The following is a 13,876-nucleotide window of genomic DNA, read 5'->3' as shown; positions in this document are numbered from 1 at the left end:
TCAGCCAGTGGATGAATGGATAAAGAAAATGTGGTATGTATACATAATGGAATATCATTCAGACATAAAAGAAGGAAATCTTGCCATTTGCAACAACATGGATGAATTGTGAGGGCATTATGCTAAGTGAAATAAGTCAGGCAATGACAAACACTGTGTCATTCCATCTATATGTAGAATCTTAAAAAGTCGGCCTCATGGAAGAAAAGAGTGGTGGTTGCCAGGGGGAGGGGTTTGGGGGGAAAAGAACAATGGTAGTCAAAGAGTAACAACTTTCAGTTACAAGATGAATAAATTCTGGAGATCTAATGTACAACATAGGGAGTATAGTTAATACTATATTGCATGATTGAAATTTGCTTAGGGAGTAGATTTTAAATGTTTTCCCTACACACAAAAATGTTAGTAACTGGCTGGGCACGGTGGCTCATGCTTGTAATCCTGGCACTCTGGGAGGCCGGGGCGGGCGGATCGCTCGAGGTCAGGAGTTCGAAACCAGCCTGAGCAAGAGCGAGACCCCGTCTCTACTATAAATAGAAAGAAATTAATTGGCCAACTAAATATATATACAAAAAAATTATCTGGGCATGGTGGCGCATGCCTGTAGTCCCAGCTACTCGGGAGGCTGAGGCAGTAGGATCGCTTGAGCCCAGGAGATTGAGGTTGCTGTGAGCTAGGCTGACGCCATGGCACTCACTCTAGCCTGGGCAACAAAGCGAGACTCTGGCTCAAAAAAAAAAAAAAAAAAAAAAAAATGTTGGTAACTAGGTAAGGTGATGGTACGTTAACTAACTGATTGTGATTTGATTCACAACATATATGTATGTCAAATCACCATACTGTACACCTTAAATATATACAATTTTATTTGTCAATTGTACATTCATAAAGCTGGGTGGAGGGAAACAGAAAGACAGGTTAAAAAAAAACCAAAAAACCCACATTGTATAATTGTATCAGTAAATAATCCCTAAGCAGTCAGACAAAAGTTAGGAGAGAGGCTCATGTTCCCTCCATGTGTACACAAAGGGGTCTCCAGTATGGTGTCTGGCACATGAAAATGCCCGATAAATGCTCATTTTATGAATGAATGAATGTATGGACCAATTCTCTCATAAGTGAAATAGCTGACTGGCTGCCTCAAATTCTGTGGCACTCCCTTACACATAAATAACGAGCTTATTATCTATCTCTTGAATGATGGATGCCAATCCAACCACATGTCCATGGAGAACGTTCAGTTCATAAGTAGATCTTCATCATCTCACAAACTGACCTTTGAGGATAATCACAACGAATATCATTCCAGCCCCAATTGGAATAGCGAATATTCATCATAACACAATGCTCCTTGGCATCACTAGGCTCACCCTCATGCCAGAATCTGAAGGGGAGAAAAAGGATGAGGGCATTTCTTTAAACAGTGCTTTGAAAAGGGTTAGAGACAGTAAGGGGATGAGCGGCTGGGGATGAACTTCACAGAAGTCAAGGTCAGATATGTCCAAATCCACCCTCCCCACTCGTCATACAGTTCCTCCTCCGCCTGCATCTCCCGTGTTTCCCTTGAAAACTGTGCCCACGTCACTCAGGATTTTCCACCTTATTGTTTTAAATATCCTCACAGCAGATATTCCAGAGACTGTCTTGTATTTGCCCATCCTTATGTCCTGTTCCCAGGGGACTGTCAACCTTATATGATAAAAATATTGCACACTGGCCCCGCTTATCAATAGAATTTTTTCCCCTTTTTTAGTGCACTGTTTTTGGAGTCTTCTGAAGAACTGGTAAAAATCTCTGTATCTTCTACCTGTTCCTGGTATCTTGGAGAAGTCATTTAATATCCCTGATTCTCAGTTTTCCTACATAAAAGAGGAGTGGAGTAACATCACTGCATGTTTCACACAGTAGATATGAGGATCAAAGGTGGTCATCTACTAAAGTACTTGAGTTTTTAAATAATTACATAAAATGAGATATTACAAGACTATAAAAATTTAGCATTGTTGCTTTATGAGAAATATGCAATCTTAATAGTTGGTTATGATCTTAACATGAATTTGTATGATATTTAAAGACATAAATATAGTGGTTAAAAGCACAGTAAAATCCACTTGGACCACTATTGACACTGTTGGTGACCTTAGCTTACAGCCTCCAAACTCAATTTCCTCATCTCTCTAGTGGGAAAAATAATAAGAGGTGCCTCATCAGATTCTTGTGATGACTAAAAGAGATAATAAAATTATTTAACCCAGTGCCCAATAGTTAAGAGTGAGCTACTCTAGTTTTACAGCCGATAGCCAGAACACCCTAAACTCCCGGCATGACCCATGACTCCTTAACTACGTCTATACTCACGTGAGGCTTTCGTTGTACGGCGTCTGATCCACCCATTGCCAACGTCTCCGACCCTCCGGGTCTGACAGCCCCACAAAATAAGCAGAATGTTCATTCAGATTCTGGGTGATGAAATCCTGAGGTAAGAAAAGAAAGGAGTCATACCCCTTAGAGTCCTCAGCCTAAACTGGTCCTTTCTGACTTTAGAGGACTGAGGAGAGAGGGGAGGATCCTAGGAGTGCGGGTCTCCCCGGCTGAGCAGGGCAGGGTCAAAGCCGTCACGTGTAAGCGTGATGGTCAGTAGCTATGGGAAGCGATTCCTGTCCATGAGCATAATGAATTCTCATCTCAGACTGACTTCCCCTCTTTTTGTCACTAAAAGATGCCGTTCTTCAAAATTGTGCATGAGAAAATTTTGGTGGAGTTAGTCATTCTCCTTTCATAGCTTTAGAGATCCTTTAATTTCGCTCCTGATTGTTTACTGTGATTGGTAATGATTTAACTTTATTTCCCTATTCAATTTAATACCTCTTCTCTGTTAGTTAATAATGTATAAAACAATTACACATTAGAATAGCAACTGATAACTCAGGCTGAAACATTTTCATCCTTCTACTCTACCCCCATATGTTTCATATATATATATATATATATATATATTTTTTTTTTTTTTTTTTTTTTTTTTTTTTGAGACAGAGTCTCACTCTGTTGCCTGGGCTAGAGTGCAGTGGCATCAGCCTAGCTCACAGCAACCTCATACTCCTGGGCTCAAGTGATCCTCCTGCCTCAGCCTCCTGAGTAGCTGGGACTACAGGCATGTGCCACCATCCACCATGCTCGGCTAATTTTTTTTTTTCTATTTTTAGTTGTTTGGCTAATTTCTTTCTATTTATAGTAGAGATGGGTCTCGCTTTTGCTCAGGCTGGTCTCGAACTCCTGAACTCAAGCAATCCTCCTACCTCGGCCTCCCAGAGTGCTAGGATTACAGGTGTGAGCCACAGTGCCTGGCCCCCATATATTATATTTTTAATGCCACAATTTCTTTTGGGAAGATTAGTTTTCTTGAAGCAAGAAGAAGATATAGAACATGGAGACTTAGGGGTCTTTCCTATCTATTTTATTAAAGCCCTCTGCCACAGACAAATATCCCAAGATAACAAAGACCTCCTTCTTAGCCAAGAGAGATATGCAAAAAGCACGTGGGGCTCACGACTCCACTGTCTATTAGAAAGTACCTGCTCGTCCTTGGTGCTGATCACCAGCAAGTGAGCCCCCATTCTAGAGCAGTCCTCCTCACTCTCAGGCCAAGATTTTGCCTCGGTAGAAATGAAGTAGCATTTGGAACTAAATGACCTCCAGTTCTTGGGGCAGCAGCTCCAGACTTTCTCTGTATGGGAAAGAGGGGCAAATAAATAAACTGTAAGTAATCACTACAAAAAGTGTGCATTATTAAAATTAAGGACCAAAGGAGAGCACGTGCAAGCTAGGACTCCCATCCCCACCCAGGTGTAACAAGCATGCCCGCCCCTCAGGTGTCGACAAAGCCAAGTCTACTGCAGTCAGGCAGTAACGGGGCAGGACCCCTTTCTCCTACCGGAGTGGTATTGGGAAAAGCCAGTTCAAACGTAATGTTTAAATAAGATCCGGACTCTGAGAACCTAATGCGAAAATGTGCAGCATTCAGTAGAAAATAACTCAGCATACCAAGAACCAGGAAGTTTGCAAATTTAATAAAAATCCTAATCAGTGGCCGGGCGCGGTGGCTCACGCCTGTAATCCTAGCTCTTGGGAGGCCGAGGCGGGCGGATTGCTCAAGGTCAGGAGTTCAAAACCAGCCTGAGCAAGAGCGAGACCCCGTCTCTACTATAAATAGAAAGAAATTAATTGGCCAACTGATATATATATAAAAAAATTAGCCGGGCATGGTGGCTCATGCCTGTAGTCCCAGCTACTCGGGAGGCTGAGGCAGAAGGATCGCTCGAGCCCAGGAGTTTGAGGTTGCTGTGAGCTAGGCTGACGCCACGGCACTCACTCTAGCCTGGGCAACAAAGCGAGACTCTGTCTCAAAAAAAAAAAAAATCCTAATCAGTAGATGCCAACAACCAAGACAACACAAATGTTACAATTATCTGACAAAGATTTTAAAGTAGCCATGATAAAAATGCTCCAACAAGAAGGTACAAGCATGCTTGAAATAAATGAAAAAATAGGAAGCTTCAGTAAATCAATAGAAGATGTAAAGAAAAACCAAGTGGAAATTTTACAATTGAAAACTACAGTAACCAAGATAACAGTCTCAGGGGATGGGCTCAACACCAGAATGACAGTGAATTGGAAGACAAAACAATAGAAATCGCCAACTGAACAACAAAAACACAATAGACAGAAAAAAGATAAATAGAGGCTCATATAGTAACCCTAAATGTATAAACACCAAACAGACCTGCAAACGTGTAAAGCAAAAACTAATACAATTGAAATGATAAATTTGACAGCTATTCATTATAGGTGGGCACATCAGTACCCTGCTCTCAACAACTGGTAGAACAGCTACACAGAAAATCAGCAAGAATATAGAAGAACTCAAAAACCTCATCAACCACCAGGATCTAATCAACATTGATAGAACATTCTACCCAACAACGTAATACCCACTCTTTTCAAGTGCCTGTGGAACATATGTCAAGATAAAACATATCCTGGGACATAAAACAAATCTCCACAAACTTTAAATCATTGAAATCACATAGAAAGTGTTCTCCAACCACAATGGACACAAATGAGAAATTAACAAAAGAAAGAAAATAGCACACTTCTAAGTAATCCGTAGGTCAAAGAAGCATTCTCAGGAGAAATTTTTAAAAAATACGTTAACTGAATGAAAATGAAAATACAAATTATCAAAATTGCTATTCTTCAATGAAAGAACTCAGGCTCCTCAAATAAATGTCTGACTCTAGGATAGGGACATGAGTCCCAAGCATTTTGTAGTCCCAGAACGTAAGGAAGTAGGAAAAACAAAAACAAAAACATTGACGGTGATATGTCAAAGGATCACAGGATAGCCTGGCATGCTGGCTCATGGCTGCCGTAATCCCAGCAATTTGGAAGGCCAAGGCAGGAGGACCCCTTAAGGCCAGGAGTTCAAGACCAGCCTGGGCTATGTAGCAAGACCCTGTCTCTACAAAAAAATTTAGACTACAGGCATTGAGATGGGCCCCTGTAGTCACAACTACTCATAAGGCTGAAGCAAAGGGATCACTTGAGCCCGGGAGTTGGAGGTTGCAGTGAGCTGTGATCACACCACTGCACCCCAGTTGGGGGGACAGAGTGAGACTTTCTTTAAGAAAAACAAAGGGCCATGGGTGCCAAGTGAAAGAACAGCTGGAACCACAAAATAAATAAAGTGGTATTGGATTATAATCTGAAATTTTAAATAAGTAACCATGAGTAAATGCAGATATAAATAAATGATTGGATAAGTTAATAAATGGGATAGAAGAGAAAGCTTTCAACATGCACAAGAATTTCAAATAAATTATGTAGATACCAGTGATGGGTAATTTTATGTGTCAACTTGTCTGGGCCACAGTGCCCAGATATTTGGTCAAACATTCTAGATGTTTCTGTGAAGATTTTTAAAAAATGAGATTTACATGTAAATTGTTGGACTTTGAGTAAAGGAAATTGCACTCTGTAATGTAAGTGGGCCTTATCTAATCAGTTGAAGATCTGAACAGAACAAAAGGATGTCCCCCCTGAGCAAGAGGAAGTTCTCTAGCAGGCTGCCTTTGGACTTCAGCTGCAACACTGGCTCTTCCTGGTTCTGCAGCAGACTGACTGTCTTTGACTCAAACCACAATTCGTTCCTGAGTCTACAGCCTGCTGGCTGCCCCTTCAAACTTTGAACTTCTCAAGCCTCTGCAACTGCACGAATCAATTCCTTAAGAATAAATGTCATTCTGTACATACTTCCTATTGGTTCTGTTTCTCTGGAAAACCCTAACACAATACTCCACCCTATTGGATGGGGAGCATAACTCCTCTATCCTTAAGTGTGGGCTGTGTAGAGAGCACAGTATGGAAAGGAGAAAAAAGAGTAACTTTGGAGCAAAGAAACCTGACAAACACTACCGTAGCCAGGTAATCAAGGTCAACGTCAATAGTCAAAAATCATTCTGATAGTATATACCCTCGATATGATGTGATGAAGGTAGCATTTTACATCTGTGATCTTCCTCACAAAAACCAGTAACCCCATTTTAATTATTAGAAAAACATTAGACAAATTCTAGTAGGGAGACATCCTATAATATACCTGACCAGTATCCCTCAAAACTGTCAAGGGCATCAAAAACAAGGAAAGTCTGAGAAACTGTCACAGCCAAGAGGAGCCCAAAGAGACATGAAACTCATGTAATGTGGAACCCTGGGTGGGATCCTGTTAAAGAAAAGGAACATTAGGTGAACACTAAGGAAATCTCAACAAATTGTGAACTCTAATTAATGATAATATATCAATATTGGCTCATTAGTGGTAACAATGTACCATATTTATATAAGATATTAATAATAGAAGATACTATGTATGCCAAGGAGGGGTAAAATGCATTATCTGTTCAATTATCTTTGCATTATCTGTTCAATTTTTTTGTAAATATAAAACTTTCTAAATTAACTACTAATTTTGAAAATTTAAATAATTCACTTCCATAGTAAAATCATCATCATCATATCATTTTCATCAAATGGTTTTAACTGATAGGTCAATAAAAGAGCAAGTATGCACAGAAAGTTCCAAAAGAAGCAAAGACTGAAAATCTAAAAGCAAGATAGGTAACCTTTTTCACAGTTAAGTCTATTTCCTTACATAGATAAAAATATACATATAAGAATTTTGTGCGTCATATGTATCATTTAAAAAAATGAATTTCATGTCCTATATATTTGCACATTTATAGCTTAAGATGATCATGAGAGTCAACTTCTTAGTATGATCTACCTGGGAATCTTATCAGAAATATTGCTTTGAGATCCTTACATAGTTAGTCAGCAACTGAACTCTAGGCACATTCATTTTTACCTGCCATGGTCAAATTGTTTTTCACACACTCCAATGTTGTATGAATTGGCTCTTTTGTAGTAGTTTTTTCTTCAAGAACCCGAAAACATTTTTGAAAGAAAACTACAAAAGAGAATAAAGACATTCATTTTCCTGGTTGCACTATGACTTTGACTTTATTGTTACTTTCTTACATCCTTTATAGAAACAAATCTACAAACGCCCAATTACTTGAGTAGATGGATCCTGACTGGAAAAGACTTCCTGTTTTGAAACCGCAGATCTCCAGGTATAGCTGAAAGATCAGCAGTGGGAAGAGCACACGACAGTTCCATCACAATGGGTCTACAGGGACTTCTCCACATGCCCCTTCAATACTCAACGTGGGATACTTGCAGAGGCTGAACCGTGGGGGCGGGGAGGAGTGCAGGGCAGATAGACACTTGTGTTCAAGGATGTGCACAGCCTGGGGCTTTGCGGGGTGGGGTGGAGAAGAATTAGCTAATTCTGAAAAGTTCTGGGTTATCCTGGAGAATGGAGAATTTAAAAAAGAACCCAACATGCAAAATGCTGTTCAAGGGAACATAATTATCTTTCTCTTCTTTCTTTTATTCTCTCCATTCCAGCTGGCTCCTACTCCTCAGCGTACCAACACTCTCGTGTCTCTCCCAGTCTAACACTAACCCACCTCTTACTCTAAAAACTGAATTTTCTCTTTCCTCCTTACCTTTCATTTGTTCCTTCACCCATCACATTCTGACTGTTGCTTCCACTGCTTCACTACCGCCATCCTTGAAATGGATTATCAGTGACATGCCAGGCCCATTATTAGCCATCTTCCTATTTGACCTCCTTAAATACGTGACCCCAGTTCCCTTCCCCCTTAGTTCTTAGGACACTACTCTGCTGTTTTCGCCTTTCTTTTCTTGCTACTGCTTCTTATACTCCTTTATAACCTCCTCTCTTCCACCCACTTCTTTTACAATGTGACATTTCCCAGATTCCATCCTTATCCCTCCTTCTCATGCGAAGTTCTCTGAGTGATGTCGTGCATCCCCACGGCGTCGCCCGCTACGTCCATGTGAATGGCGTCCAAAGCTCAGACCTCTCTCCTGAAGTCCAGACAAACGGGTCTCCCACTAGACATGTCCATCTGAGGGTCCCACACTTACATAAAACTCAACATGCCCAAAACTTAAATCACCATCTTCTAACCCAAACCTGCTACTCATTCTATACTGTCTACCTCTTTTAAAAACTTCGTGATTTCTGAACTTACCACGTCAGACTATTGGAACCACATTTTACTTCTCTGGGTCCCTTATTCCCCAGGTCTAGATATTCACCAATCTTCTACCTCCTTTATCATTCAAAGCTACCTCCTTTCTTCACTAACTCTAGCCGTGGATCAGGCTCTCACTGTTTCTCAATTGGATTTATGAATTAGCTTTCTAACTTCTCTCTCTGCCTCCAATTTTTTCCTCATATCCATTCTCCACATCTCTGTACAAAGCATATTTTAATAAGTCAAATTTGATTTTACCAATTCTCTGCTTAAAATTCTAAAAAGTCTCTTCATGACTGTAACACATTGCAAAAATGGCCAGAATTTTTAACCTTCCCTGTATTGTGATTGTGATGTGATTTTGCAGTGTGACTTTGCAGCTTCTTCAATCAAGAAATGGGGTCTGGCCAGGCACAGTGGCTCACGCCTATAATCCCAGCACGTTGGGAGGCTGAGGCGGGAGGATTGCTTGAGCCCAGGAGTTTGAGGTTGCATTGACTGCACTCCAGCCTGGGTGACACAGTAGGACCCTGTCTCAAAACAATAAAAATAGGCCGGGCGCGGTGACTCACGCCTGTAATCCTAGCACTCTGGGAGGCCGAGGTGGGCAGATAGCTCAAGGTCAGGAGTTGGAAACAAGCAAGAGCAAGACCTCATCTCTACTAAAAATAGAAAGAAATTAATTGGCTAACTAAAATATATAGAAAAAATTAGCCAGGCATGGTGGTACATGTCTGTAGTCCCAGCTACTCGGGAGGCTGAGGCAGAGGGATAGCTTGAGCCCAAGAGTTTGAGGTTGCTGTGAGCTAGGGCCCAGGTGTCCTCAAACTATGGCCTGTGGGCCACATGCAGGTGTTTTTACCTGTTTGTTTTTTTATTTCAAAATAAGATATGTACAGTGTGCATAGAAATTTGTTCATAGTTTTTTTTAACTATAGTCTGGCCCTCCAACGGTCTGAGAGACAATGAACTGGCCCCCTGTTTAAAAAGTTTGAGGACCCCTGAGCTAGGCTGACGCCACGGCACTCTAGCCCGGGCAACAGAGTGAGACTCTGAAAAAAATAAAAAATAAAAATAAATAACAGGCCGGGCATAGTGGCTCACGCCTGTAATCCTAGCACTCTGGGAGGCCAAGGCGGGCGGATTGCTTGATTTCAGGAGTTCAAAACAAGCCTGAGCAAGAGCGAGACCCCGTCTCTACTATAAATAGAAAGAAATTAATTGGCCAACTAATATATATAGAAAAAATTAGCCGGGCATGGTGGCGCATGCCTGTAGTCCCAGCTACTTGGGAGGCTGAGGCAGGAGGATCACTTGAGCCCAGGAGATTGAGGTTGCTGTGAGCTAGGCTGACGCCATGGCACTCTCTAGCCTGGGCAACAAAGCGAGACTGTGTCTCAAAATAAATAAATAAATAAATAAAATAAATAAATGCATAAATACATAAATAAAGAAAAAAAAAGAAATGGGGTCTGTTTCTCCACCACTGGAATTGGGCTGCCTTTAAGACTTCCTTTGGCCAACAGAATGTACGGAGGCAATCTGTGCTAGTCCCAGGTGGAGACTGCAAGAGGCCGTGCTTACTTTGCTGTGAGCCTTAGAAGTCTGCAAGTTGCCCTGTGAACAAACTCAGGCTAGTCTAATGAATGATGAGAGAACCGTGGCCACATTGCTCCTGTCGTTCCAGCCGACGTCCCCTTCCTTCCTCAGAGGGCGGGTTGCCCGTGAGTGGTACCCGCCTCACACGCCTGAGTGAGGTGAGCCAGGACCGGAGGGTCCCCCAGCTGGCACCAGTCCCAAGTGCCCGGCTGCAGAATTAGGAGCTAAATAAACAGTTGCTGTCTTAATCCACTAAGTTTTAGATTGATTTAATAAGCAGCAAAAGACAATTGATAAAATAACCTTTAGGGGAAAAAAATCCAAATTTTTTATAATGGCACACAGCACTCTTCGTGATCCGAGTTCTGTTTATTTCTCCGACCTACAACTTCACTTCTTAGTTCTCTCAGCACCATATGTTCCAGTCACGCATACTTACAGTTCCCCAAATTCCGTGCCCTCTCATGTCTCTATGTCATTCTTGGGAGACACAGCTCTAAATGCCACCTCCTCTGGGAAGCCCATCCCAGCTTCCTGTGCGTACACCTTACCTGCACAGCAGGCACCATACATTGCGGTAACCACAGCTTCATTTGACCGTTCTCTAAATGTCTTGAGACCAGGGGCTGCAGCTCCGTCCAGACTCTCTGTCTAGACGAGGCCTGACATATAGCAGATGACCGTTGGTACTTACTGAATGAGCAAATGAATGAATAGAATACCCAAATATATACTAGTTTTATACTTTTTAAAATTTTAATAAATTCTAAAAGCCAAAGATATGCAGCAATCCACCTTGGCTTTTAGATCTCACACAGTCTTGGGCAGGACAGAAATAATTAAGACTGAAATTCAGTGGAGAACTCATCTCAAAATATTTCTTCCCATCTTCTTCTTGGTCACCTGTGCATCCCAAAATATAAGTCTGCGCCCAAGTAGGACTAGCCTTTTAAATGCTGCTAGGGAAATATGGATTTGTCCTCACCTATACAGTGTCTGGTGTAGAGATCCCAGAGGTTTCACTCTACAACACACACACACACACACACACACACACACACACACACACAGTTACTCTTCAATTTCCCTAAGAAGAATGGACTCCATTCTTTTTACAGGAAAGTAACTAAATCCAAATAAAGAGCAAAATTCCCAGTGGAGTTCCATGAATTATGTCTCCCTAGAGAACATTTTATTTTAGATTTCTGAATAAACTCATTTTTAAATGTCAGTTTCTAACAGAGACCTTCTCCTTGTGTACGGCAGACACTGCTTGTTGATTAGGTTGGCATACTTACCGATAAAAGCAGTACAGAATGAGATTTTCAATAGCAGGAAAAGTATCAGCAATGAGGCCAAAAGCAGTTTGGAAAAACCGGGGTTACTTTTGGGAGGGGTGGTCCTTTCCTTGGGAGCTGAAAGAGAAACCAAATGAGTTTTCTTTTTTTTTTTTTTATTTCGGCATATTATGGGGGTACAGATTTTAAGGTTTCAATAAATGCCCATTTCCCCCCCTCCCCCCAAAAGTCTGAGTCTCCATCATGACCATCCCCCAGATGCTGCACATCTCACTCATTATGTATGTATAGAGTTTTCTTTAATCAACAATAAATTCAGCACTCTGGGAGGCCGAGGCAGGAGGATCACTCAAGGTCAGGAGTTCAAAAATAGCCTGAGCAAGAGTGAGACTCTGTCTCGTCTCTATATAGAAAGAAATTAATTGGCCAACTAATATATATAGAAAAAATTAGCCGGGCATGGTGGCGCATGCCTGAAGACCCAGCTACTTGGAAGGCTGAGGCAGAAGGATCACTTGAGCCCAGGAGTGTGAGGTTGCTGTGACCTAGGCTGACACCATGACACTCTAGCCCGGGCAACAAAGTGAGACTCTGTCTCAAAAAAAACCCCAAAAACAGCTCTTCTACAGGAGGCCTACACGCCGCTGGTTGTGCTGCCGCAATGTCTCTAGTGATCCCTGAGAAGTTCCAGCACATTTTGCGAGTACTCAACACCAACATCGATGGGCGGCGCAAAATAGCTTTTGCCATCACTGCCATTAAGGGTGTGGGTCGAAGATATGCTCATGTGGTGTTGAGGAAAGCAGACATTGATCTCACCAAGAGGGCAGGAGAACTCACTGAGGATGAGGTGGAACGTGTGATCACCATTATGCAGAATCCACGGCAGTACAAGATCCCAGACTGGTTTCTGAACAGGCAGAAGGATGTAAAGGATGGAAAATACAGCCAGGTCCTGGCCAATGGTTTGGACAACAAGCTCCGTGAAGACCTGGAGCGGCTGAAGAAGATTCGGGCCCATAGAGGGCTGCGACACTTTTGGGGCCTTCGTGTCCGAGGCCAGCACACCAAGACCACTGGCCGCCGAGGCCGTACTGTGGGGGTGTCCAAGAAGAAATAAGTCTGTAGGCCTTGTCTGTTAATAAATAGTTTATATATGTAAAAAAAAAAAAAAAAAACCCCAAAAACAATAAGTTCTGTCCTTACTTCCTCTCCTCCTCTTCTTCTCCCTTTTCTTGGATGACCCACAATGACTAATGCTATGACACTTGAAATAATATGAGAATAGGAATACAAAGGAAATTATAATGTTCATTGTAGAAACTTTGGAAAATATATAGAAGCACAAATTCCTATCATTTCAGGTAACCATTTTATTAATAATTTGGTATATTTCCCACCAGCAATTTTAAAAAGGTGTATATATGTACATTTTCCCATGATTGACACATAAATACTGGTTTCTGATCTACTACTTTCTTTTACACTATATCATGAATATTTTTCACACCACATTTTCTTCTTCAACACTTTTTATCATGGTTGAATAGTATTTCATCATATATTTAAATAATCTTCCAGGCCAGGCGTGGTGGCTCACACTTGTAATCCTAGCACTCTGGGAGACCGAGGCAGGAGGATTGCTTGAGCTCAGGAGTTCGAGACCAGCCTAAAGAAGAGTGAGACCTCATCTCTACTATAAAATAGAAAGAAATTAGCCAAACATCTAAAAATAGAAAAAAATTAGCCGGGCATGGTGGCATGTGCCTGTAGTCTGAGCTACTCGGGCGGCTGAGGCAAAAGGATAGCTTAAACCCAGGAGTTTGAGGTTGCTGTGAGCTAGGCTGATGCCATGGCACTCTAGCCTGGGCAACACAGTGAGACTCTGTCTCAAAATAAATAGATAAATAATCTTCCAGAGTGTTTCTTTTTTTTTTCTTTTTGAGACATAGTCTCACTCTCTTGCCCAGGCTAGAGTGCCGTGGCACCAGCCTAGCTCACAGCAACCTCAAACTCCTGGGCTCAAGCAATCCTCCTGCCTAAGCCTCCCGAGTAGCTGGGACTACAGGCATGCACCACCATGCTCGGCTAAATTTTTCTATATATTTTTAGTTGGCCAATTAATTTCTTTTTATTTTTCGTAGAGACGGGTCTCACTCTTGCTCAGGCTGGTCTCAAACTCCTGAGTTCAAATGATCCTCCAGCCTTGGCCTCCCAGAATGCTAGGATTACAGGTGTGAGCCACCATGCCTAGCCAAGAGTGTTTCTAACTTTACTTTTAAAAATGCTATAGCA

General features: G+C 41.7%; 2 protein-coding genes across 2 annotated transcripts in view; one reads left to right on the top strand and one right to left on the bottom strand.

The window, feature by feature from the left end:
- The window catches only part of LOC142873416 (small ribosomal subunit protein uS13-like), a 379,862-nt gene extending 367,100 nt beyond the window's left edge, over nt 1-12,762 (top strand). Inside the window, exon 2 of the mRNA XM_076007707.1 lies at nt 12,200-12,762. Coding sequence (XP_075863822.1) covers nt 12,200-12,701 — 502 coding nt within the window. The 3' untranslated portion in view covers nt 12,702-12,762. The remainder of the gene's footprint in view (nt 1-12,199) is intronic.
- LOC105878284 (C-type lectin domain family 4 member A-like) lies at nt 964-7,516 on the bottom strand. Its single transcript, XM_020287752.2, has 4 exons — nt 7,421-7,516; nt 3,573-3,724; nt 2,359-2,474; nt 964-1,384 (listed from the first exon to the last, which is right to left on the bottom strand). The coding sequence occupies exons 1-4, from the start codon at nt 7,425-7,427 to the stop codon at nt 1,243-1,245; spliced, it is 417 nt and encodes a 138-aa protein (XP_020143341.2). The 5' UTR covers nt 7,428-7,516; the 3' UTR covers nt 964-1,242.
- Nucleotides 12,763-13,876: the final 1,114 nt, after the last annotated feature.

Source organism: Microcebus murinus, chromosome 10 (assembly GCF_040939455.1).
Source record: "Microcebus murinus isolate Inina chromosome 10, M.murinus_Inina_mat1.0, whole genome shotgun sequence".
Classification (NCBI taxonomy): domain Eukaryota; kingdom Metazoa; phylum Chordata; class Mammalia; order Primates; family Cheirogaleidae; genus Microcebus; species Microcebus murinus.
The sequence above is the reverse complement of the archived record's forward strand: the minus strand, read 5'-3'. Positions and strand labels throughout refer to the sequence as shown.